The 21,460-nt window shown below is 59.3% G+C and overlaps 1 protein-coding gene across 1 annotated transcript in view; it reads left to right on the top strand.

The window, feature by feature from the left end:
- CTNNBL1 (catenin beta like 1) overlaps nt 1-21,460 on the top strand; it is an 89,570-nt gene that overhangs the window by 57,335 nt on the left and 10,775 nt on the right. The window contains exon 12 of the mRNA XM_077336105.1: nt 18,308-18,405. Coding sequence (XP_077192220.1) covers nt 18,308-18,405 — 98 coding nt within the window. The remainder of the gene's footprint in view (nt 1-18,307; nt 18,406-21,460) is intronic.

Raw genomic sequence — 21,460 nt, 5'->3', positions numbered from 1 at the left:
CACGTTAATTAATTTGAATCTGGCTGCGGTCGTGTTCGGATGTCTCCTAGAACTGCAACTAAGAAAAACCTGGTTTGTTCCTGAGGATGCCTGTCTCACTTTCTCCAGCCTCCAAGGAGTAGGGTAGGAGACGGATTTTGGGTGCCCTTGTGCTGGATGGCATGGGGGTTAGCTGAGGTCGGTTTCCCCCTTGGCTCACAGATATCCTAAACCCAATTAAGCCCTGGCTTGAAATCCTTTTTGCAGGGAGGAAATGCAATGCCCCTTAACTGAACATCTGCATTTTTACGCTGCTGATGCTGAGCCTCGATTCTTGGCAGGAACTGAAACCCACCAGGGAGCTCCTGGCCGGGAGCCGGGTTGGTGCTCCACGTTCCTTAACTGTGGCTCCGTGTCGTGTTTGAATGCGAGACCCAGCTGGACCCGGGATGCCTTTCTGGGATGGGAGATGTCCCAGCTGCCTCTGCACGGGGGAATGTGCCTCTCAGAATGGGGGCTTCAAAAAGGCATCCAGCCTTGGGGGACGGACAGCGCAGTGCCGGCTGCTGGTTGTGCTCAGTCCAGAGGTGGGCTGTAGCAAGGTAAAGGTAAAGGTAAAGGTATCCCCTGTGCAAGCACCGAGTCATGTCTGACCCTTGGGGTGACGCCCTCTAGCGTTTTCATGGCAGACTCAATACGGGGTGGTTTGCCAGTGCCTTCCCCAGTCATGACCGTTTACCCCCCAGCAAGCTGGGTACTCATTTTACCGACCTCGGAAGGATGGAAGGCTGAGTCAACCTTGAGCCGGCTGCTGGGATTGAACTCCCAGCCTCATGGGCAAAGCTTTCAGGCGGCTGCCTTACCACTCTGCGCCACAAGAGGCTCTGGGCTGTAGCAAATCGACCCCCTATTGTTTGCTTCTGACTTTTTGACTTTGGAGGCTGGAGAGCCATGTGACAGAGAGGGGGATTCTGTGAAGGCTCAAGGGGGTGGCAGGTGACAGTGGATGAGCGAGAGGGTTGTGAGTGTCCTGCATAGTGCAGGGGGTTGGACTAGATGACCCAGGAGGAACCTTCCAAATCTATGATTCTAGGAGTCTGTGACCCTGCAGGCACCTTTGGAATTCCGACACAGAGTGGGGGTGCAGCCACAAGATGGCAGAGTGTAAGCCGCACCATGCCAGAGAGGGAGGCCACGCAGAAGTAGAGCGCACTGGGTGTTGCAGGCAAGAGATGCAGCTTCTAGTCTGGAGAGCTGGGTTTGATTCCCCCTCCTCCACCACATGCAGCCAGCTGGGTGACCTTGGGCCCATCATAGTTCTCTTAGGGCTGTTGTCACAGAGCAGTTCTCTCAGAGCTCTCCCAACCCCACCTACCTCACAGGGAGCCTGTTGTGGGGAGAGGAAGGGAAGGCGATTGGAAGCCACTGTGAGGCACCCTGGGATAGTGAAAACTGGGGTATAAAGACCGAGTCTTCTTCTAGTCACTTCAGATTTCTGGCAGAAGCTGTGTTGAATAAGACGACGAAGACAACAATGAAGAAAAGTTGGTTCTTAGATGCCGCTTTTCTCTACCCGCTCAAAATGGCTTCCATTCGCCTTCCCTTTCCTCTCTCCACAACAGACACCCTGTGAGGTGGGTGAGGCTGAGAGAGCTCTGATATTCCTGCTCGGTCAGAACAGCTTTCACAGTGCTGTGGGGAGCCCAAGGTCACCCAGCTGGCTGCAAGTGGGAGAGTTCAGAATCAAACCTGGCTCACCAGATTAGAAGTCTTCTAACCCAGGGGTAGTCAACCTGTGGTCCTCCAGATGTTCATGCAAACGCTGGCAGGGGCTCATGGGAATTATAGTCCATGGACATCTGGAGGACCACAGGTTGACTACCCCTGTTCTAACCACTACACCAGAAGTTTGCTTTTAAAAACGACTGTATTGTTTGGAAGTATTTCCTTGCCTACCCACAGCTTGACCTTCAGCCGTGCAGAAGGAGGCCCTTGTGCTCTGGGAGCAGCTGCTGCCTGGCAACAGTTTGAAAAATTATCACATAAATAAATATGCAAAGCCAGTCAGAAGCCCTTCTGGCCAAATCCCATCTGTGGGTGGGTCCCAGGGCCACCCCGGGCACCGTGCCGGAGACCCCTGAGGTCCTGCCTTTCATGGCCCAGGCTGAGCTCAGGCTGCCTGGCAAGGGGTGTGCAGCCAAAGACTCAGGGGCACGTGGATCGCCCTGATGCAGCTCAGCAGAGAGGCCGGGTGGTGCAGGAGTGAGGCTAGCCAGCAAACCTCGCTTGGCGCCCGGTGGCCGCTGGGCTCCCCTTTTCCCCTTCCCTCTGGCAGTGCCACCACCTCCTGCTCAGCGGGGCTCAGAGCCGCTGCCTGGAAAAGTCGCCTTCCCTGAAGGCCAGGCAGTCCAGCCTTCGAGGGCCATGACGGAGCATCCCACGCCTGCCCTCCTGGCTCCAGGGTGCCCCAGGCAGACCCCGTTCAGGACCTTCCTCTGCTGCTGCTGCTGCAGGACAGCGAACAGAGGGCAGGAATGCCTTGCAGTGGATGGAGCTCTTGCATCCTCCTCCAGCCCTCCCCACTTTGCGCTGTGGCAGCCATTCCTGATCTGGGAACCAGCTGGACACTGCGGACGAGACGGTTGCTGCCCCCAGCCCTGGACTTGCCTGTCTCTCATTGGGTCATTCCCAGAAATGGGGGGGGAGACAGGCCAGAGGGGGGGCTGGGATGGAGACTTGGCCCAGCATTAGCAGGGAGGGGGGGTGTTGTTTGTCTTTCTTCTTCTAGTTTTCTTTGTCTCGCATCAGTGGTCAGGTGAGCCATTGACTTTCCAGCAATTGCAATTAAGGGAGACGTTTCCGAGAGCTCTTGAGTCTGTCCAGCCTGTTGTACTGGCAGAGGGAAGGAGAGTGTTGGGTTGTTGCCGTGTGTCTCTGCACTTCTGCACCTTGAGTTCTTCTGGGCCTCTCACACACACACACGGACACACCCAGAGAAAGCTGCCTTAGGGGTGTCTACTGAACTGGTCCCCGAAGAACATCAGAGAAGCCCTGTGGGGTCAGGCCAGTGGCCCCTCCAGCCTCCTCCTCCATTGTCATCTCTTGCAAATATGCCTTTGAAGTACTAATGCTTTATTTACAACCCATTTTCCTCCCTAGTTTGGACTCAGAGTGGATTTTAGAATGCCGTTCTCCCGTTTTCCTACAAGAGCCCTGTGAGGTAGGCCGTGCTGAGCGTTTGTGACTGGCCTTGGATCACCCCATGAGCTCCCGTGCCAGAAGTAGGGATTCTGTGTGGGGCGGAGCGGCTTGGCCTGACCTGGCAGGGGAGAATGGGGGGGGGGTCTTCTGCCCCCCTCTCCCCTTCCCTGACCCCCTGGAATTGTGGCCGTGGGCAGCACCCGGGAGGCGGCAGAGCGGAGGTTTTGCCTGGCTGTAAAGCCTGGAATAGTCGATGCCGTTTCAATGGAAGCACAGCATTAAGCTGTTCGCTAACAGGCACTTGGTGTTAAGCAAGGATTAAAATGTGCGTCTCGACGGCTTTTGGCTCTTCCCGTTGAGCAAAGGCTGCTCCGGAACTTCCCCGCCAACCTCCGCCCTTCGCCCCGCGGACGGGGGCCTTTCTCGGATTCCCGCCTCGCCTGCCTCGCTTGGCCTTCTCCTTGGGGCCTGCCAGTTTGGGTGGCTGCAAAAACAGCCGTGCAAAACAGTCGATCGGTTATATTCTCCCCGCCTCCTGCTGCGGTGCTTGCCGTTTAGGGCTGCAAACTGGGTGGGAAATCTCTCTGTCGCTCGCTCCAGCTGGCAGCAGCTCTCCTGGATCTCAGGCGGAGAGGAGCCTTCCCGCTGCCAGCCGCCCCTGATCTTTTGAACTGCTGGTGCCCTGGCCGGACCTCACATCTTGGTCTTCCGAGCTCAGGGCGGGTGACAGCGTGAGATAAACAATTGGTCAAAACAGAAAATCGTATATAAAGATACCCAATAGAACATTTTCTATTTCAGTTGCCCCCAACTGGCTGGCGGGGGGGGGGGGGGGGTCAGCAACGGGGCCAGCATTTCTTGATGGTCCTTCTGGGCCCGACTGTAGCCCTGCTGGAGCAGCTCTTCTTGCAGGCCGTGTGGAACTGGTCAAGCTCCCACAGGGCCCTGAGCCCTCTTGGCAGAGCGTTGCCCCAGGATGGGGCCAAGTCCAGAAAGGCCCTGGCCCTGGCCAGTCTCATCACCTTGGGATCATTGACCTGCCCTGAGCCCTACGGGAGGGCAGTATAAAAATCTAATAAATAAACAAATCCTTGATTCTAAGCCGGGTTTGGTGGAACCATCTTAACTCTCTTTAGGCCATAGTGGGAACAGTGGCCCCGTAGACCAGGGAGGGAAGAGCTGCCCGCTTGGGGAACCAGATCTGCAGTGGCAAAGAGGCAGAGGGGCACGGGCACAGATCTGCTCTCGTGCCATGTCCGTGGGCTTCGTTCCTGGCCGAGTGGAGACCGAGCAGCATTCGCCAGACTGTGACTCTGCTGGGTGGTAAAGCCCTGCAGAGGGACCCTATGTGCCCCGCAGGGCTCTATGCTCTGCGGGAGAAAACCTACTGATCGTTCCCTGCCCCAGAGAAGCGCACCTAGCCTCAACCTTTCTCTGTCCTGGCCCCTACCTGGTGGAATGAGCTCCCGGGTGAGCTGCAGGCCCTGTGGGACCTTGCTGTCTTCCGCAGGGCCTGTAAAACGGAGCTTTTCCGCCAGGTCTATGGTTGAGGCTGGGATTGGCGAGGAAGAACAGTGCCCCCCTGGGGAGTTTGAAGTAGTCATCATCACCCTCCATCCTCCAATGCCCTTGTTCAGGTAGGGGAGAGTGGTATTTTCCACCGTGTTGGGTATTTTTATAGTCTTTTAATGGGGGATTTTAAGAATATTGTTACCCGCCACAAGCCTGTAGGGAGTGGTGGGAAATAAATCGAATATAATAATAATAAAAGGGGAGAGCCAGTTTGGTGTAGTGGTTAGGAGTGCGAACTTCTAATCTGGCATGCCGGGTTCAATTCTGCGCTCCCCCACATGCAGCCAGCTGGGTGACCTTGGGCTAATCACAGCACTGATAAAGCTGTTCTGACCGAGCAAGAATATCAGGGCTCTCTCAGCCTCACCCACCCCACAGGGTGTCTGTTGTGGGGAGAGGAAAGGGAAGGCAACTGTAAGCCGCTTTGAGCCTCCTTCGGGTAGAGAAAAGTGACATATAAGAACCAACTCTTCTTCTTCTTCAGTGATATCAGGGCTCTCTCAGCCTCACCCACCCCACAGGGTGTCTGTTGTGGGGAGAGGAAAGGGAAGGGGATTGTAAGCCACTCTGAGACTCCTTCGGGTAGAGAAAAGCAGCATATAAGAACCAACTCTTCTTCTTCGTCTTCTTCTTCAACGTCCTTGTGCTGCTGATGCTGTGACCAGGCAGCCTTCTGTCTGCTGTGATGGCCCCTTCACTGGGGAGCAGGATTAGGCCAGTCTGGGGGGTGGATGCATTTTGGATGGGCAAGCTGGCCAGAGGGGCTGCCTCCAAGGCACTGGAGGGGCGCTGGAGGTCACAGGATAGGCCAGTGTGATGCTGCGGGTAAGAGCAGTGGACTCTAGTCTGGGTTCGATTCCCCCCCCCTCCTCAGGCAGCCAGCTGGGTGACCTGGGGTCAGGTACAGTTCTCTCAGAGCTCTCTCAGCCTCACCTACCTCACAGGGTGTCTGTGGTGGGGAGAGGAAGGGACAGACGTTTGTAAGCCGCTTCAGAACTCATTTGGGAAGTGAAAAAGTCTTCTTCTTCATCCCCTGAAGGGTTCCTCTCTTGCTATCTGGGTTTTCCCACGTGTCTGACTGTGAAGTTAGATCCCCGTCCCCATCTCTCTGATCCCCTTTTAAGCCATCTATGCCTGTGGCCATCACCACATCCTCTGGTAGCTAATCCCACTCCCATCTCCCCAGCAGCAGGGCCCTCTCCTTTTGATAGCCCCCTAAGCCTTCTTGGCCTTTCTCAGGTGGGAAGGTGTGCTGTGGTGTCCTCAGTCCGTCCCCTGAGCTTCGGGGCAGAGACCTGGTTGCTCTGAGGCAGCGGGAGGTCTTGGGGGGCAGGGGGTTGCTCGGAAGGGACTCCCGTGACTTCTCCTGGGCGGGGGGTGGGGGGCGGGCTGCCTCCTCCCCTGGTCCCCTTGCATCTCGTGCAGGAGATTAGGCGTAAAACAATGTTTATCCTCTTATTTAAAGCTCCTTCCCCCAGCTGTGTGCCTTTATTACCCAATCTATGTGGCTTGGGCAGCTTTCATTTATTACAGAATTTCACGGTCACAATTAAATTTTATAGAACAAGCCGAAAGCGTGTTTACCTTGAGACAATGTGCAGGGGGAGGGGCAGGGGGAGGCCTTCGCAGAGTGGCTTCTGTCATTCCCAGCTGTGGTCCGTCCGTCCGTCCCCAACACCCAGCTGCGCAGTTTGCCCTTGGCCTGATCCCGGGAGGGGCCCGTCCTGGAGCCTCCGTGAATGGGATTGCGGGAGAGTTCAGGAGTCCCGCTCCTTCTGAGCCACGCGTTTTGCGACCTCGGACTGGGCATGGGAGTGTGTGCTCGTCCCCCTCCCTGGCAGGAAGTCGAGCCTGCTGCGGCCTGAATGTGATGTGGTTCTGTATGGGACGCAGAAAAAGAAGAGTTGGTCTTTATGCCTCGTTTTTCATTTCTCAAAGGAGTCTCAGAGCAGCTTACCAGCACCTTTCGCTTCCTCTCCTGTAACAGACACCCGGTCAGGTAGGTGGGGCTGAAAGGGCTCTAAGAGAACTGCTGTGTAAGAACAACAGCTCTTAAGTGGACTAGGAGTAGGCCAAAGTCAACCAGCTGGCCACATGTGGAGAAGGAGCAAGGAATCAGACATGGTGCTCCAGACCGGAGTCCGCTGCTCTTTAACCACGACACCCCGCAGAAGGGACACCGTCCCGAGGAGAGACGTGTCTTGGGTGGAAGGTCAGCACCGTCCCTGACAGTTGGGTAGCCGGGGAGAGGCTGGAGGAAGCACGATGGTGAGTGCAGAGCCGGCTGGTTCTGGGAGGGTTTGGTGGAGAAAGTGTCTGGAACTCCCCTCGGCCCTGTGAAGAGGTGACCTTGCCTCCCACAGAGCTGCTCCCTGGTTCCATCCCAGCTCAGTATTGTCTGCTCAGGCGGGCAGCCTCTCTCCAGGTTCTCAGGCTGAGAAAAAGTCTTTCTCATGACCTTCCGGCAGATTTTTTCCTGGGGATGTCGGGGATTGAACCCGGGACCATCTGCGTAGGCAGCAGGTGCTCTGTCACTGAGCCGTGGCCGGTCACTGGCTCCAGCTGCACTTGGCCAAGGCCACCCAGAGCGCCTCTGGGCCCCTGCTGCCTTGGGCCCTTCTCTTTCCGCGGCCACCGGCCTGGGCACTGCCCCTGGGAGCAGGAAGTGCCAGAGAAGGGCTCTCTTCCCCCTCCATTCCTCCCCCCCCCCCCCGCAGCAGCAGATCGACCGTGAAGCCTCCTGTTCCCGCTCTGCGTTTTTAATTATGGCTGTAATCTGCTCCTGCGATAACGGCGGTGCCGCTCAGAGTGCCTGCCCGTTGTTTGTGCCCCTTCTGATCTGGCGTGTACAAACAAAACTCCTTTTGATGGGCCAGATTAGCCGCCTGAGCGGGAGGCCACCCTAATCTCCGGCCTGCGGAGCCAAGATAGGAGGGAGACGCAATCGCAGAGAACTTGGCAGCCTTTGAAGTTTGCAACAAAACCTCATCAGCACCACCACAGCCTCTGGTGCAGAAAGGAGGCCGATGGCTGTCCCTGGGACCCCGGAGGCCGTGGAGGGCTGCCAAGAGGCAGAGGCTGCAGGTTGCGATGGCCGCATCTCTTGACCTTGGAAGCCACGGCAGCCTTTGCCTCCCTGGAGGCCCTTCCTGGAAAAAGTGTGCAGGTAGCCTAAGGTGACTTCCTTCAGCTGAGCAAACTCAGAGCCCCACAGCTGGCCAAGGGGTGTCAGATCTAGGGAGGAGATGGGTCGATCAGTGGCCTAGCTGGAGAGTCCATATTCATGGGCAGCCAGCCTCCAAATCCCGGGGCCAGGAGGCAACGTCAGGGGAAGGCCTCAGCCTCCCTGCCCTGTGGCTGGCCCTGCAGAGGAACTGGCTGGCCCCTGTTAACTGGAGGGGCCGGGGATTGAACCTGGGACCTGCTGCATGCCAGGCAGATGTCCTTCCACTGAGCCACGGTCTCCCCTCCCAGCCCTTGGGGGGTTCGACAGTAGCTGTATGGGGGCTGGGAGGGGACAGGGAGTTGAGGCACATTCTGCCGTGGATCTGGGGCCGGAGTGATCTGAAACTGTTCACCTCTTACCCCATCTGTTTTTGGTCTAAAGGTTTTTGGCCCCACGTCTGTGACCGTGGCCCACGTGGTTGCCCTCTTTCCCCTCCCCTCGCCCAGGGCATTTGCCAGCAGCCCCGGTGTGTCTCTCGGTGACCTTGCAGTGCAGGCCCGTGCCCTGGCAGAGACCTCCCAAGCGCATCCGGCAGGCGGGCTCTCCGTCTGTGGCTAGAAGCAGCGCCTCGCCCACCCCTCGCGGGCCGTGGTGTCGGGGGGAATTACGGATTGCTGCAGGTGGTGGCGAGTTAATGATCGGAATTAGCACGGAGCCAGAAGCCTAATTCTGCCCAGCGCTGGGGCTGTTTGTTTTCGGATTAGTTGGCTGGTTGTAATCTTCTTGATGAGGGATTAGGATCCCTGTAGAAGCAGAAGCTGGGCGGGCAGGTGGGCGGGGGGGGGGGGGGCTGATGGAGGAGGCCTGTGGGCTTCTCTTGGACTCAGTGCCCCTCCTGGGGGCGTTTGGCCCGTCCAGCCCAGTCACGGGGAGGGACATGGGGGCGGCCTTTGCCCTTGGCCAAGGTCATGGGCGGCAGCCATCAGAAGCCAGGGAGGAGCATTTCATTGTGTTCAGCCAAATTGCAGGGAATTCCAGCCACGGGACAGTCCTCGGGCACTGCCTGGAATCTGTGTAGGACACGCCTGGCTCCTCTGCCAGGCCCCGTAGGCTCTGCAGGGCCGGCAGCCCCTCCTCCTCTCCGTGCATCGGGGGTTGGCAGGAGTGCTGCACGGGGTGGTTGTGGGGCTGCCGGCCCCCAAAGTGAGTCCCTGCTCTGCCCGGAGAGCCCCTTGCTCTTTCGCTGCCCCCATAACAAGCTCGGCTGACGCCCCACCTGCATCTTTGCTGGCAGCATCACGCGCTTAATGAATCAAGGTGTCAAGTAGCTTGCAGAAAATTAATTTGTTAATTGCCTAATACTTGGGGCTCGGGTGATAAAAAGGGAAAATGAGACACACACAAGGAGGGGGCAGAATGTGAGCTCCCTGGAACTGCTGGGGGCTGCCTGGGGAGAAGGGAGGGCCAGGCTGCCTGTCCTGAATGTGGAGCCCACCGTCTGGGAAGAACATCTTGGCTGTCCCACATGCTTGGGCCTGGGGTCAGCATTGTGTGAACTGTGGAGGGGTTTGTGGCTCAGGGGCAGAGCCTCTGCTTGGCCTGCGGAAGGTCCCCGGTTCAATCCCCGGCATCTCCAGTTACAAGGACCAGGCAGCAGGGGGTGGGAGAGACCCCTGCCTGAGCCCAGCCAGGGGTAGTCAAACTGCGGCCCTCCAGATGTCCATGGACTACAATTCCCACAAGCCCCTGCCAGCATTCGCTGGCAGGGGCTCGTGGGAATTGTAGTCCATGGACATCTGGAGGGCCGCAGTTTGACTACCCCTGGAGTAGACAATGCTGGTATTGAGTCCCATCTTGTTGCGTCACAGTTAGTGGGGACGCCCAGGGACTGAAACGACCGGGCCACATTGGCCACACAGCCTGGAAGACCCACAAGAGTCAGGTGCCCTTGAGAGCCTTGGGAAGTTCAGTCCCAAGTGCTCCAGCCTTTCCTCCCAGGGCCCTGGGCCGTCTCTGCTGCCCTCTTCCGTTCTGCCCACGTCCAATTGGGCAGGGAGGCCTCTGGAACAGCCATGCTTCTTGCTGGGTGCCATGCCACCTGGAGCAGAGGATGCGGCCCCAGGGAGGGCCCTACAAAGCAGCCTATCGCAGGATGGCTGTCCCGGGCCCTCCAGGACTTGCCCCTGACTGTCTGGGAGCCTTGCCGTCACTTTGATATCTCCGTAAATGATCCCTCTTGAGGAAGGTCTGGGGCACACCCCACTGCAGGAGGGCCCGTGGCTCAGTGGTGGGACGTCTGCTCAGCGTGCCCCGCGGAAGGCCCTGAGGAAGGGACCACTGGGAGATCTCTCAGAGCGAGGCGGCCTCATCGGTGGGCGAGACTTGCCTGCATTTGGGGAGGGGGTCCGCTCCATACAATCGCTTGGCGTGCAGCGGATCTGACTCTCCCGTCTGCCTGTTCTCCGCCTTCTGCGTAGAAACGCTGGGCCCTCAGCCACCTCTGTAGACCAGCACTGTCCAAATACGATCAGGCCCAGCCCCGCCCTTCGTGGTCTCGCGGCACAATTCAAGGGGCCATTCCTGGGGTCCAGCGGGGTCTGGTGGTTAAAGAGCAAGGGCCTCTAATCTGGAGCACCGGGTTCAAGTCCCCAGTCCTCCTCCTCCACATGCAGCCAGCTGGGTGGCCTTGGGCCAGTCAGGGCTTTCTCAGGGCTGTTCTCATAGAGCACAACCCCCCCCCCCCATGTTTCTCAGCCCCCCTTCCTCAGGGGAGGGGAAGGGAAAGGGTTTGTAAGCCACTCTGGGGCATTTCTAGTTTGTTTTTTTTAAGTTCTTGTTCTTCTTAGGAGCCCTTCTTCTGGCCAGTCGCCCTAGAGGGCCGTGGCTCCCCCCGTCCCCCCAGGAGCCCTCCCAGAGAGCTGGCCCACCCTTGCAGAGCTCCTGTTCGCTGGGAGGTCTACCCGGTTTCTTCTCCAGATAAGGCTGCGAGATCCATCAGCTAAAACTTGACTTGGCTGATCAATGAGGGTCAATTTTTACATCTTCCGAGGGGAGCTGTGCCACGTGAGGCAAACCTCCTGGGTCCCCGGGGAGCTGCTGGGCTCACATCTCTTCCCCTCCCTGTTGGTTTCACCCCTGCCTCTGCCGCTGGGAATCCAGGTGCTGGGTCCGTGCAGGGCCAGTGGGGATGGTGGGCGGCAAGGAAACAAGTCGGGATCTGGCGCAGAGCCGGATCAAAGCAGAAGCGTTTACACACGACCTGTTCAGCGAGGGAGACCTTGTGGCGAGCAGGAGCAGCCTTGATCGCAGGCGGTCCCCGTCCTTCCCCTAGAGCCTCTGGATGGGCGAGATTGAGATTGAGGAAGCCCCCAGCCCCCCCCCCCACCCCCTATCCATTGGGAGTCACAGCCCAGGGGAAAAGCCAGCCAGCGAGATGTTCTGTTGCCCTCTTCCTCTCTCCAAAGGAAGGCACGGCTGTCCAAATGCACATATTTTTGAATTGGCACGCTCGGTTGCAAAGGTGGGGCTCCTGCTGTTTGCTGTCGTGTTTTCAGGACGGAAGGGGTCTGCCCCCCACCAGCGGCCCCTTCGGTCATGCTGCAGTCCCTGGGCGAGGGTCGCAGGCTTGCAAGCTCCCACAGCGGTGGCCCAGGAGGAGGAGATGGCCTGTGCGGTGGGGGGGGGGCTCAGGGGCACAGTTGTGGGGGAGCCAGGAGGGGCTGCTGTCCGGCATCATGAGCTGCCCCCAGAGCCTGCTTTCTGGAGCTGCCCTGCCCCCCTCCCCTCTGACAGGTGGCAAGCGGAGGAGGTGGCCTGTGGATTGGCAGGGAGGGCAGGGAGCCCTGCGCTGGAGAGCAAAGGGGCCTCTGCCAAGATCTTCCCTTTCTTTCTCTCCCCTTCCCTTTGCCCGGGGCTGCCCCACCTCCCCTGCCCTAGCGAGGCACAGCAGGGCTTTGCCCACTCTCGGGCTGGCTGTCGGGCGCACGGTGGTGCTTGTCCTTGAGCCGCCATCCTGCCCTGCGCATTCCCAGCGCCAGCGTCTCCCCTTCCTCCCCTGCCAGGCAGATGTCCATCCCATGTGCAGAGAAAATAACAACAAAGGCGGTGAGGGGGGGGGAGATGGCGGGCTTGACAGGACCTCCTGCTGGCGCAGCTGCCGCTGCTGCAGACCGAGGACGGCTTAATCTGTATTCCAGCACGCCCCTTCCAAAGTCAAGATCAATCTAATTAGGGGGTTTTAAAGACTGCCTGCATCTCAAGGCTCCTCTGTCCGTTTGTCTAGCGATTGGGGGGGGGGAGCTTCAGATAAAAAGTGGTCTCCGCTGAATCCTTGATCCGGGGCTGGGGACGAGACCGGTCATGGACACACACGGACACACGCAGCTGCCAGATACAGAATCGGACCAGACGGGAAGCAGCTCTGCAGGTTCTCAGGCAGAGAAGGGTCTTTCTCGTCACCTGCAGCCTGGTCCTTCTGGCTGGAGATGCCGGGATGGAACCGGGGACCTTCTGCACGCTGAGCAGACGCTCCACCGCAGAGCCAACGCCCGGGAGAGGTGTCAGGAATTGCCCAGGGCACTGGGCCCCGGAGTCTGCACCTCCAGCGGTCGCCCCACTGCTCAACCCCACTGGGAGGGGTCCAGCTGCCATTCGTCAGCACCCACGGGCTAAGGTTCGAATCTCTCCTCGGCTGTGAGGCTTGTTGCCCGGGGTCGGTACCAGTGTTGGTCATGTGGCCGCTCTGCTTGTTGAAGGTCCCGCCATAGATCCCCGGGGAGAGGAATGGGAAGGCAACTGTAAGCCGCTTTGAGCCTCCTTCGGGTAGGGAAAAGCGGCATATAAGAACCAACTCTTCTTCTTCTTCTTCTTCTTCTTCTTCTTCTTCTTCTTCTTCTTCTTCTTCTTCTTCTTCTCCTCCGTTGAAAGGGATTCCTGACAGCAGCATGTCGGGGAGGAATTCCTTCCACTTGAGAGTCTGAAACGCCACGCCGGGCTGCGGAGACGGCACTGAGATTCTCGGCACGGCGGATGGCGGAGAGGGTGCGTGATGGTCTCCCCCCCCCCCAGCCTCTCCTGTCGTTCTCAAGCCCACCCCCTGTCAGCTGCGCCCAGCGAGGGCCTAGATGTGTTTCCTCATGCTGCTCTTTGGGGAGCCTGTTCCCCAGAACCGTGCCTGCTCCTTGGCAGTGCATGGGAGCAGAGCCAGGAGTGAGCCGGCAGCTAGCAAGATGTGCCACGGACGGTCCAAGACTGACCACCACTCTGCAGAGCTGGAGGGGGGGAATCCTTGGGGAGTGGTGTTTCTTGTTTAAACGGAGCATGGTTTTTCAGTGTTTCCGGTAGAAAAATGGGGGGCAATCCTGCTCCTTTGGAATCGGTGAACGGCTTTTGCAAAGAATTCCTTGCTCCAGATTCATCGCTTGAAACGCTTTGCACACGGCACTCGAGGAGGGTGACGCTTCCTATGCGTTTTGCTGCCCCTTCTCGGAAGGGCGGATTTACACCAGGGGTAGTCAACCTGTGGCCCTCCAGATGTCCATGGACTACACTTCCCATGAGCCCCTGCCAGCGAATGCTGGCAGGGGCTCCTGGGAACTGTAGTCCATGGACATCTGGAGGGCCACAGGTTGACTACCCCTGGTCTACACTTTGTCCACCATTAGCGTGTCGTGGTGGGCTTGATGACCAGACGTTGCCACAGAGGGTGGTGCTGCCTGTGTTTCTCTGGGGTTTGTTCTGCCTGAGCAATGCTCATGTGCACATCCCATTGGTGGCGTTTCCATGTACTGTGAGGGTTGCTTTCTAATTTCATTACTTGTGTTTCTCCTCCTCCCAGCCTCCGTGCGCTGTGGCACTTGGCAGCTCTCCCCAATGTTTGGGTACATCGAAAGTTTTGCTTATACTTTCCGAGGCCACAAATATGCCAATTAGTACCACTTGATGAGCAGATTAAGTTGAAAGCAATGCCTTTGATGTTGTCACAGCAGCAGGATACGTTTAGGGCCTCATGAAAAATAACATTTGCATGTACTTTGGGTTTTTCCCAAATTCCCGTTTCTGGCCTGAGGGAAAGAGGGACATTTTTCTCTGTGGTTTCAAAATTTCTGGAAATGCTGTCTCCCGGGGTCTTCCTGACGAGCTCCCCGGCTGGCCCATCCCATGCTTCGTCCAGCCAGGTGTTGAACCAGGGGCCCCGGGAGGGTCCCACTCGAAGGTCTCGGTACCCCCTGGGGACTCACAAGTCTGATGCCACAGGCTCAGTTCTCCCCCTCTGACTTCTTCCTTGGGGGAAGCTGCAGAGCAGTTCTTGTGAGCAGCAGAGGATAGGGACCACAGTAATGGGATCAAACCACATGTAAAATATTATCACCTATATATCGGGAGGGGGGATTTTATAGTCACAGTAGTTCAGCAGTGGAAGGGGCTGCCTAAGGAGGTGGGGAGCTCCCCCTCACTGGCCGTCTTCAGGCAGCGGCTGGACAGATCCTTCACCTGATGCTTGAGGCTGATCCTGCACTGAGCAGGGGGTGGGACTAGGTGGCCTGCATGGCCCCTTCCCACTCTAGGATTCTAGGAGTCTAGTTCAGCAGTGGAAGGGGCTGCCTAAGGAGGTGGTGAGCTCCCTCTCACTGGCCGTCTCCAAGCAGCGGCTGGACAGATCCTTCTTCTGGATGCTGGAGGCTGACCCTGCACTGAGCAGGGGGTGGGACTAGATGGCCTCTATGGCCCCTTCCCACTCTAGGAGTCTAGGAGTCTAGTTCAGCCGTGGAAGGGGCTGCCTCAGGAGGTGGGGAGCTCCCCCTCAGTGGCCATCTTCTAGCAGCAGCTGGACAGATCCTTCTCCTGGGTGCTTGAGGCTGATCCTGCACTGAGCAGGGGGTGGGACTAGATGGCCTGCATGGCCCCTTCCCACTCTAGGATTCTAGGAGTCTAGTTCAGCTGTGGAATGGGCTGCCTAAGGAGGTGGGGAGCTCCCCCTCACTGGTGGTCTTCAAGCAGCGGCTGGACAGATCCTTCTCCTGGGTGCTTGAGGCTGATCCTGCACTGAGCAGGGGGTGGGACTAGATGGCCTGCATGGCCCCTTCCCACTCTAGGATTCTAGGAGTCTAGTTCAGCAGTGGAAGGGGCTGCCTCAGGAGGTGGGGAGCTCCCCCTCACTGGCCGTCTTCAAGCAGTGGCTGGACAGACCCTTCTCCTGGATGCTTGAGGCTGATCCTGCACTGAGCAGGGGGTGGGACTAGATGGCCTGCATGGCCCCTTCCCACTCTAGGATTCTAGGAGTCCAGTTCAGCAGGGGAATGGGCTGCCTCAGGAGGTGGGGAGCTCCCCCTCAGTGGCCATCTTCTAGCAGCAGCTGGACAGATCCTTCTCCTGGGTGCTTGAGGCTGATCCTGCACTGAGCAGGGGGTGGGACTAGATGGCCTGCATGGCCCCTTCCCACTCTAGGATTCCAGGAGTCTAGTTCAGCAGTGGAAGGGGCTGCCTAAGGAGGTGGGGAGCTCCCCCTCACTGGGGGTCTTCAAGCAGCGGCTGGACAAATCCTTCTGCTGGATGCTTGAGGCTGATCCTGCACTGAGCAGGGGGTGGGACTAGATGGCCTTTTTGGCCCCTTCCCACTCTAGGAGTCTAGGAGTCTAGTTCAGCAGTGGAAGGGGCTGCCTAAGGAGGTGGGGAGCTCCCCCTCACTGGGGGTCTTCAAGCAGTGGCTGGACAGACCCTTCTCCTGGTTGCTGGAGGCTGATCCTGCACTGAGCAGGGGGTGGGACTGCATGGCCTGCATGGCCCCTTCCCTCTCTAGGATTCTAGGAGTCTAGTTCAGCAGGGGAAGGGGCTGCCTAAGGAGGTGGGGAGCTCCCCCTCACTGGCCGTCTTCAAGCAGCGGCTGGACAGATCCTTCTCCTGGATGCTTGAGGCTGATCCTGCACTGAGCAGGGGGTGGGACTAGATGGCCTGCATGGCCCCTTCCCACTCTGGGATTCTAGGAGTCTAGTTCAGCAGGGGAAGGGGCTGCCTAAGGAGGTGGGGAGCTCCCCCTCACTGGCCGTCTTCAAGCAGCGGCTGGACAGATCCTTCTCCTGGATGCTTGAGGCTGATCCTGCACTGAGCAGGGGGTGGGACTAGATGGCCTGCATGGCCCCTTCCCACTCTAGGATTCTAGGAGTCTAGTTCAGCAGTGAAAGGGGCTGCCTGAGGAGGTGGGGAGCTCCCCCTCACTGGCCGTCTTCAAGCAGCGGCTGGACAGATCCTTCTCCTGGATGCTGGAGGCTGATCCTGCACTGAGCAGGGGGTGGGACTGGATGGCCTTCATGGCCCCTTCCCACTCTAGGAGTCTTTGACTCGCTCTGTTCTCTTCACCTAGCTAAATGTTTGTGGAATAGGCTGACCACCTCAGGGTTAGGAAATATCTGGCGATTTTGGAGGGCGGGGCGGGAAGGGGCGGGACTCCTCTGGGCCATAGTCTGCCTTCCAAAGCAGCCGTTTTCTCCAGGGAAACTGGTTTCTTCTGCCTGACTATCAGCTGTCGTAGCAGGAGGTCTCCAGACGCCACCTGGAGGTTAGCAACCCTGCCAGAGAACTTTCCAGCGGCCGTGCCGGTTTCTCTCCCAGCAGAAGCTGCCTTTGCCTTGGAGGGAGGCGCTCGCGGGGGCCTTGGGGTGAGCAGGATGTTGTTTTTCTCCCGCTTTCCCAGCGCAGAAACTCGGGCCTCCTCCGCGGTGCCGCGATCCATCTCTGTCTCCGCAGCCGGCGGAGAGCGCCCCTGGGACGCCTGCTATTTGCCGACCGTCTTGCCGGGCCCTGAGCGTTCCGCACTCCTCTCGTGGAGGCTGAGGCTGCGGGTGTGATGGAGTGCGCGCTGCTGCCGACTGCCGTGTTGACACAGGTTGTGTGCCGGCGTCTCCCCGGCCATCCCTCACCCCGCATCTCGCCCGTCGGAATGACGGAGCAGCCGAGCAGGGCCGGCCACCTGATAAACCTGTTATCTCCTCTCCTCTCCCCACCCAGCGCTTCCCACCGTCTCCTTGGTGCGTGAAAAATCGACACCTCCCCGGGCTGAAATCTGTTGCTGAGGAAGCCACATTTATTAGCGGCTAATGAAACCGGGGCTTGGAGCAGACGCCAGTCCTTTGTTTGCGGTGCCCTGGCCGGTTGCGGCCCCGGAGGCCCCGTGACCGGAGCCAGGCTGGTCCCTCACGCGGGGACGGTCCAGGGCCTCTTGGGGAGCCTCTCCAGCCCCTTGGGGGGAGGGGGGAAAGGGGGCCAGCCGCCCCCCCCCCCCAGTCGCAGGCAGGTAGACGCAGGCAGGTTGCTCGGGCTTAGGCAGAGACGAGGAGGCGCCGGCTGATCTGTCTTGGCAGCAGAGCGGAAAGGGATCCCTCTCTTCTGGACACAGCATCTGTCTCCCTGGAGCTGACGCGCCCTCTCTCAGGCCAAGGCGGCAGGGGCCTATGGGTGCCCCCACCCCACAACCCCCGTCTCTTCAGCCTTCATCAGCAGCGACACGAGGGCGGAGGCAGTGCAAGGATGCTCGCGTTGCTTCTGAACACACATGTCTGCCAGCCGGCGTGAGAGTCAGGGCAGGGCTGGGCCCGCCTGGGGGAAGGGCATCGTTCTGGAGGGTCGTTGTCTTGGCCTACAGGAGAGCAGCCCTGCCCCAGTCCAGGCATGGGGGGGGGGGAGGGTCAGCCGTCACGAGGCAAGGTCGGGGGAGCCCCTGGACCCTCGTCCCAGTGCGGGAGGGGTGCTGCAAGAGCGCTTGCAACGGATGCAGAACCAGCTGCTGGGAGAGCAGAGGGGACATGCCGGGGGGGGGGGGGAGACTGGAAGAGCTGCTGTGATTATTTTGATTTATTTTTTGCTTTATTAGCTCCATAAACGATGAAGGTGTGAGGGAGATGTAGTATTTTTCTTCTTCCTACTGGATCTAAGATTTCTGCTTCAAAACTTGGGCTTGCATCTTTTGATTCAGCTGGCCAGAGTGACAAGCTGTTTTCCTTGTTCTGCCGCATTTAAGCCATCGTGCGCTTAGGGAAACTCAGTTTCAAGGCCTGGTAGCTATCCACTTCAGGCTGAATTTGAAGGAGGAGGAGGGAGGATCCAGCCAGTTCTGCATTTGTGCCCCCGTGGCTGACTCTCAGCCTCAGATTGGGGCGCAGGAAGGAATCCGTCCACAGCTGGCCAAAGGGGGATTTAAAAAAAATTATCCATTTATTTGCCCCGTCTGTCCTCGTGATTCAGTGGAAAGCATCTTCAGTTAAGAGCCAAAATAAAATAGCAAACCTCAGATCTCCCCCTTGAAAGATGCCTGCTGTCTTGATCCCGCAAAAGACAAAACGCACCAATTCCCTGACCCGGGTCTGTCTGCCTGTCTGCCTGTCTGTCTGCCTGCAGAACACGTCTGCTCCATCCTGGCTTCCCTCCTGCGGAACCTGCGGGGACAGCAACGGACCCGTCTGCTGAACAAGTTCACGGAGAACGACAGTGAGAAGGTGAGAACGGGCTCAGGCACCCGGATCAGGGCCTGTCCTGTGAGGCGGGCCTGGGGGGACGGGAGTGTGTGGACCGGGTCACTTGTTTCCTGGGGTGGCGGTTAGAGTTTGGGACGTTGGCATGGGGTGACGGGTTTCAGGCCCCTTGCTTCAATATGGAAGCCCACCGGGTGATTCCAGGCCCTCCACGGTCTCTCTGCTTGACCTACCTCACAAGGTGGTTGTGAAGGTGAAGTGGAAGGGGGGAAATGACTTGAAAAGCCACGTTGAGTCCCCAGCTAGGAAGGAAAGCAGGAGGCGTATTTTAAGAAGATGCAGCATTGATTCTAGCAGAGCCTGGCCTCAGGTGGGAAACTCAGGGGGCCCCCCTCCCCTTCGGTCCACAAAGGAACCTGGGGCCCCACCTGCCGCCTTCTCTGCCTCACTTCCTGGTGCCCCCCCCCCCCATCTTCCACCTGATGCATTTCTTCAAAGCCAGAGGTGGAGCGGGGCCGCTCAGGTGCTTCGGCCTCCAGGTGTCTTCTCGTACTCCTGGGCCCTGCTTTAAGGTGCAGGGTAAGCAGCAGCCCCAGGTCAGCAAGGCTCAGAGTGGCCCGGGGGGCTCACCCGCTGCCTTCCTGCAAGCTGCTTCCTGTGCGCCCAGCGTGGCATCTGCCCGCCAACCTGGCCAGGCCCCAGGGCAGCCCATCTGTGAGCATCGTGCAGCTGGCAGAGGCGCCTGGATCTCTGAGTGCTTCTGAGACTGGGGAAACCGTCCGGGGGGAGGTGTGGGGCAGGGGCGGCATGCAAGAAACCACAAGGTGGCCGACCTGTGGACAGTCTGCTGCCGGGGGGTCCCCTGTGGGGGCTGCTTCTTGGCACAGAGGTCAGCTCTGGGGGTTTGGACTCTGTGTCTCTGGCCAGCGTTTCGGTCTGAGATTCCGGAATGAAATTAGGAGCGGCTTTTGTTTTTCGTTTCCTGCGCCTCTGAACATGTCGGCTCCATACAAGCATCTGTCTGAAAATCAATTAAAAGAGCCCCCAGAATGCGGAGCGAGCGGCTAGAGGGCAGCCCCATGCGGCGTCTGCCAGGCAGCGTTTCCAGGGGGACGGGGAAGGGAGTCCCGAGGGAGGGGATTCTCTTGGTTTCACTCCACAAAGAAGAGCCGCTCAGACGGCCTCTGCATTTCTCCTCCCTAAAATTCATAGCTGGAGAGCGATGCCTTAGTGGCTGAGGGGATCCCCCACCTTCGGAGGCAGGAGGGAGAGCCCCTTTTGAGCCTTCGGTATTTCTGCCGGGCATCCAAGCGGCTCAGAAGCTGCTTCCGTCCAGTCGTGGCCAGCAGCAGAAGCAGCGATCCTTGGCTGATTCGGCAGGACTGTTCTTCTGGACTCAGGAGAGCCCTGCTGGGTCAGACCAGGGAGGGTCCCTCCAGTCCAGCCTCCTGCCTCACCCAGGGGCCAGCCAGTCCCTCTGCAGGGCCAGCCACAGCGCAGAGAGGCCGAGGCCTTCCCCTGAGAAGACCCTCAGAAGAGCCCTGCTGGGTCAGGCCAGGGAGGGTCCCTCCAGTCCAGCCTCCCGTCTCACCCAGGGGCCAGCCAGTTCCTCTGCAGGGCCAGCCACAGGGCAGAGAGGCCGAGGCCTTCCCCTGAGAAGACCCTCAGAAGAGCCCTGCTGGGTCAGGCCAGGGAGGGTCCCTCCAGTCCAGCCTCCCATCTCTCACAGGGGCCAGCCAGTTCCTCTGCAGGGCCAGCCACAGGGCAGAGAGGCCGAGGCCTTCCCCTGAGAAGACCCTCAGCGGAGCCCTGCTGGGTCAGGCCAGGGAGGGTCCCTGCAGTCCAGCCTCCCGTCTCTCACAGGGGACAGCCAGTTCCTCTGCAGGGCCAGCCACAGGGCAGAGAGGCCGAGGCCTTCCCCTGAGAAGACCCTCGGAAGAGCCCTGCTGGGTCAGGCCAGGGAGGGTCCCTCCAGTCCAGCCTCCCGTATCACCCAGGGGCCAGCCAGTTCCTCTGCAGGGCCAGCCACAGGGCAGAGAAGCCGAGGCCTTCCCCTGAGAAGACCCTCAGAAGAGCCCTGCTGGGTCAGGCCAGGGAGGGTCCCTCCAGTCCAGCCTCCCGTCTCACCCAGGGGCCAGCCAGTTCCTCTGCAGGGCCAGCCACAGGGCAGAGAGGCCGAGGCCTTCCCCTGAGAAGACCCTCAGAAGAGCCCTGCTGGGTCAGGCCAGGGAGGGTCCCTCCAGTCCAGCCTCCCGTCTCACCCAGGGGCCAGCCAGTTCCTCTGCAGGGCCAGCCACAGGGCAGAGAGGCCGAGGCCTTCCCCTGAGAAGACCCTCAGAAGAGCCCTGCTGGGTCAGGCCAGGGAGGGTCCCTCCAGTCCAGCCTCCCGTCTCACCCAGGGGCCAGCCAGTTCCTCTGCAGGGCCAGCCACAGGGCAGAGAGGCCGAGGCCTTCCCCTGAGAAGACCCTCAGGAGAGCCCTGCTGGGTCAGGCCAGGGAGGGTCCCTCCAGTCCAGCCTCCCGTCTCACCCAGGGGCCAGCCAGTTCCTCTGCAGGGCCAGCCACAGGGCAGAGAGGCCGAGGCCTTCCCCTGAGAAGACCCTCAGAAGAGCCCTGCTGGGTCAGGCCAGGGAGGGTCCCTCCAGTCCAGCCTCCCGTCTCACCCAGGGGCCAGCCAGTTCCTCTGCAGGGCCAGCCACAGGGCAGAGAGGCCGAGGGCTTCCCCTGAGAAGACCCTCAGAAGAGCCCTGCTGGGTCAGGCCAGGGAGGGTCCCTCCAGTCCAGCCTCCCATCTATCACAGGGGCCGCCCAGCCGCCTGGGAGTTGATCTGTCGTGTGTATCGGAAAGTGGTGTGATTTCAGGCGCCATAACATCACCCTGGAATGCTGCAGAAGGTCTCAGGTACAATCTCCAGTACCTCTACTGGAAAACAGCACAGAGCTGGTGATGGGAAAGACCTCTGTCTGAGACCCCAGAGAGTCATGGAGGGGGGATGACTCCATGGAAGAGCTTCTGCTTGGCACAGGTTCAATCCCCGGCATTTCCACTTGGGCGATGGGAAAGACCTCTGCCTGGAGA

Source organism: Paroedura picta, chromosome 4, assembly GCF_049243985.1.
Source record: "Paroedura picta isolate Pp20150507F chromosome 4, Ppicta_v3.0, whole genome shotgun sequence".
NCBI classification, from domain to species: Eukaryota; Metazoa; Chordata; class Lepidosauria; order Squamata; family Gekkonidae; genus Paroedura; species Paroedura picta.
This window is presented reverse-complemented; position numbering and strand designations above follow the sequence as displayed.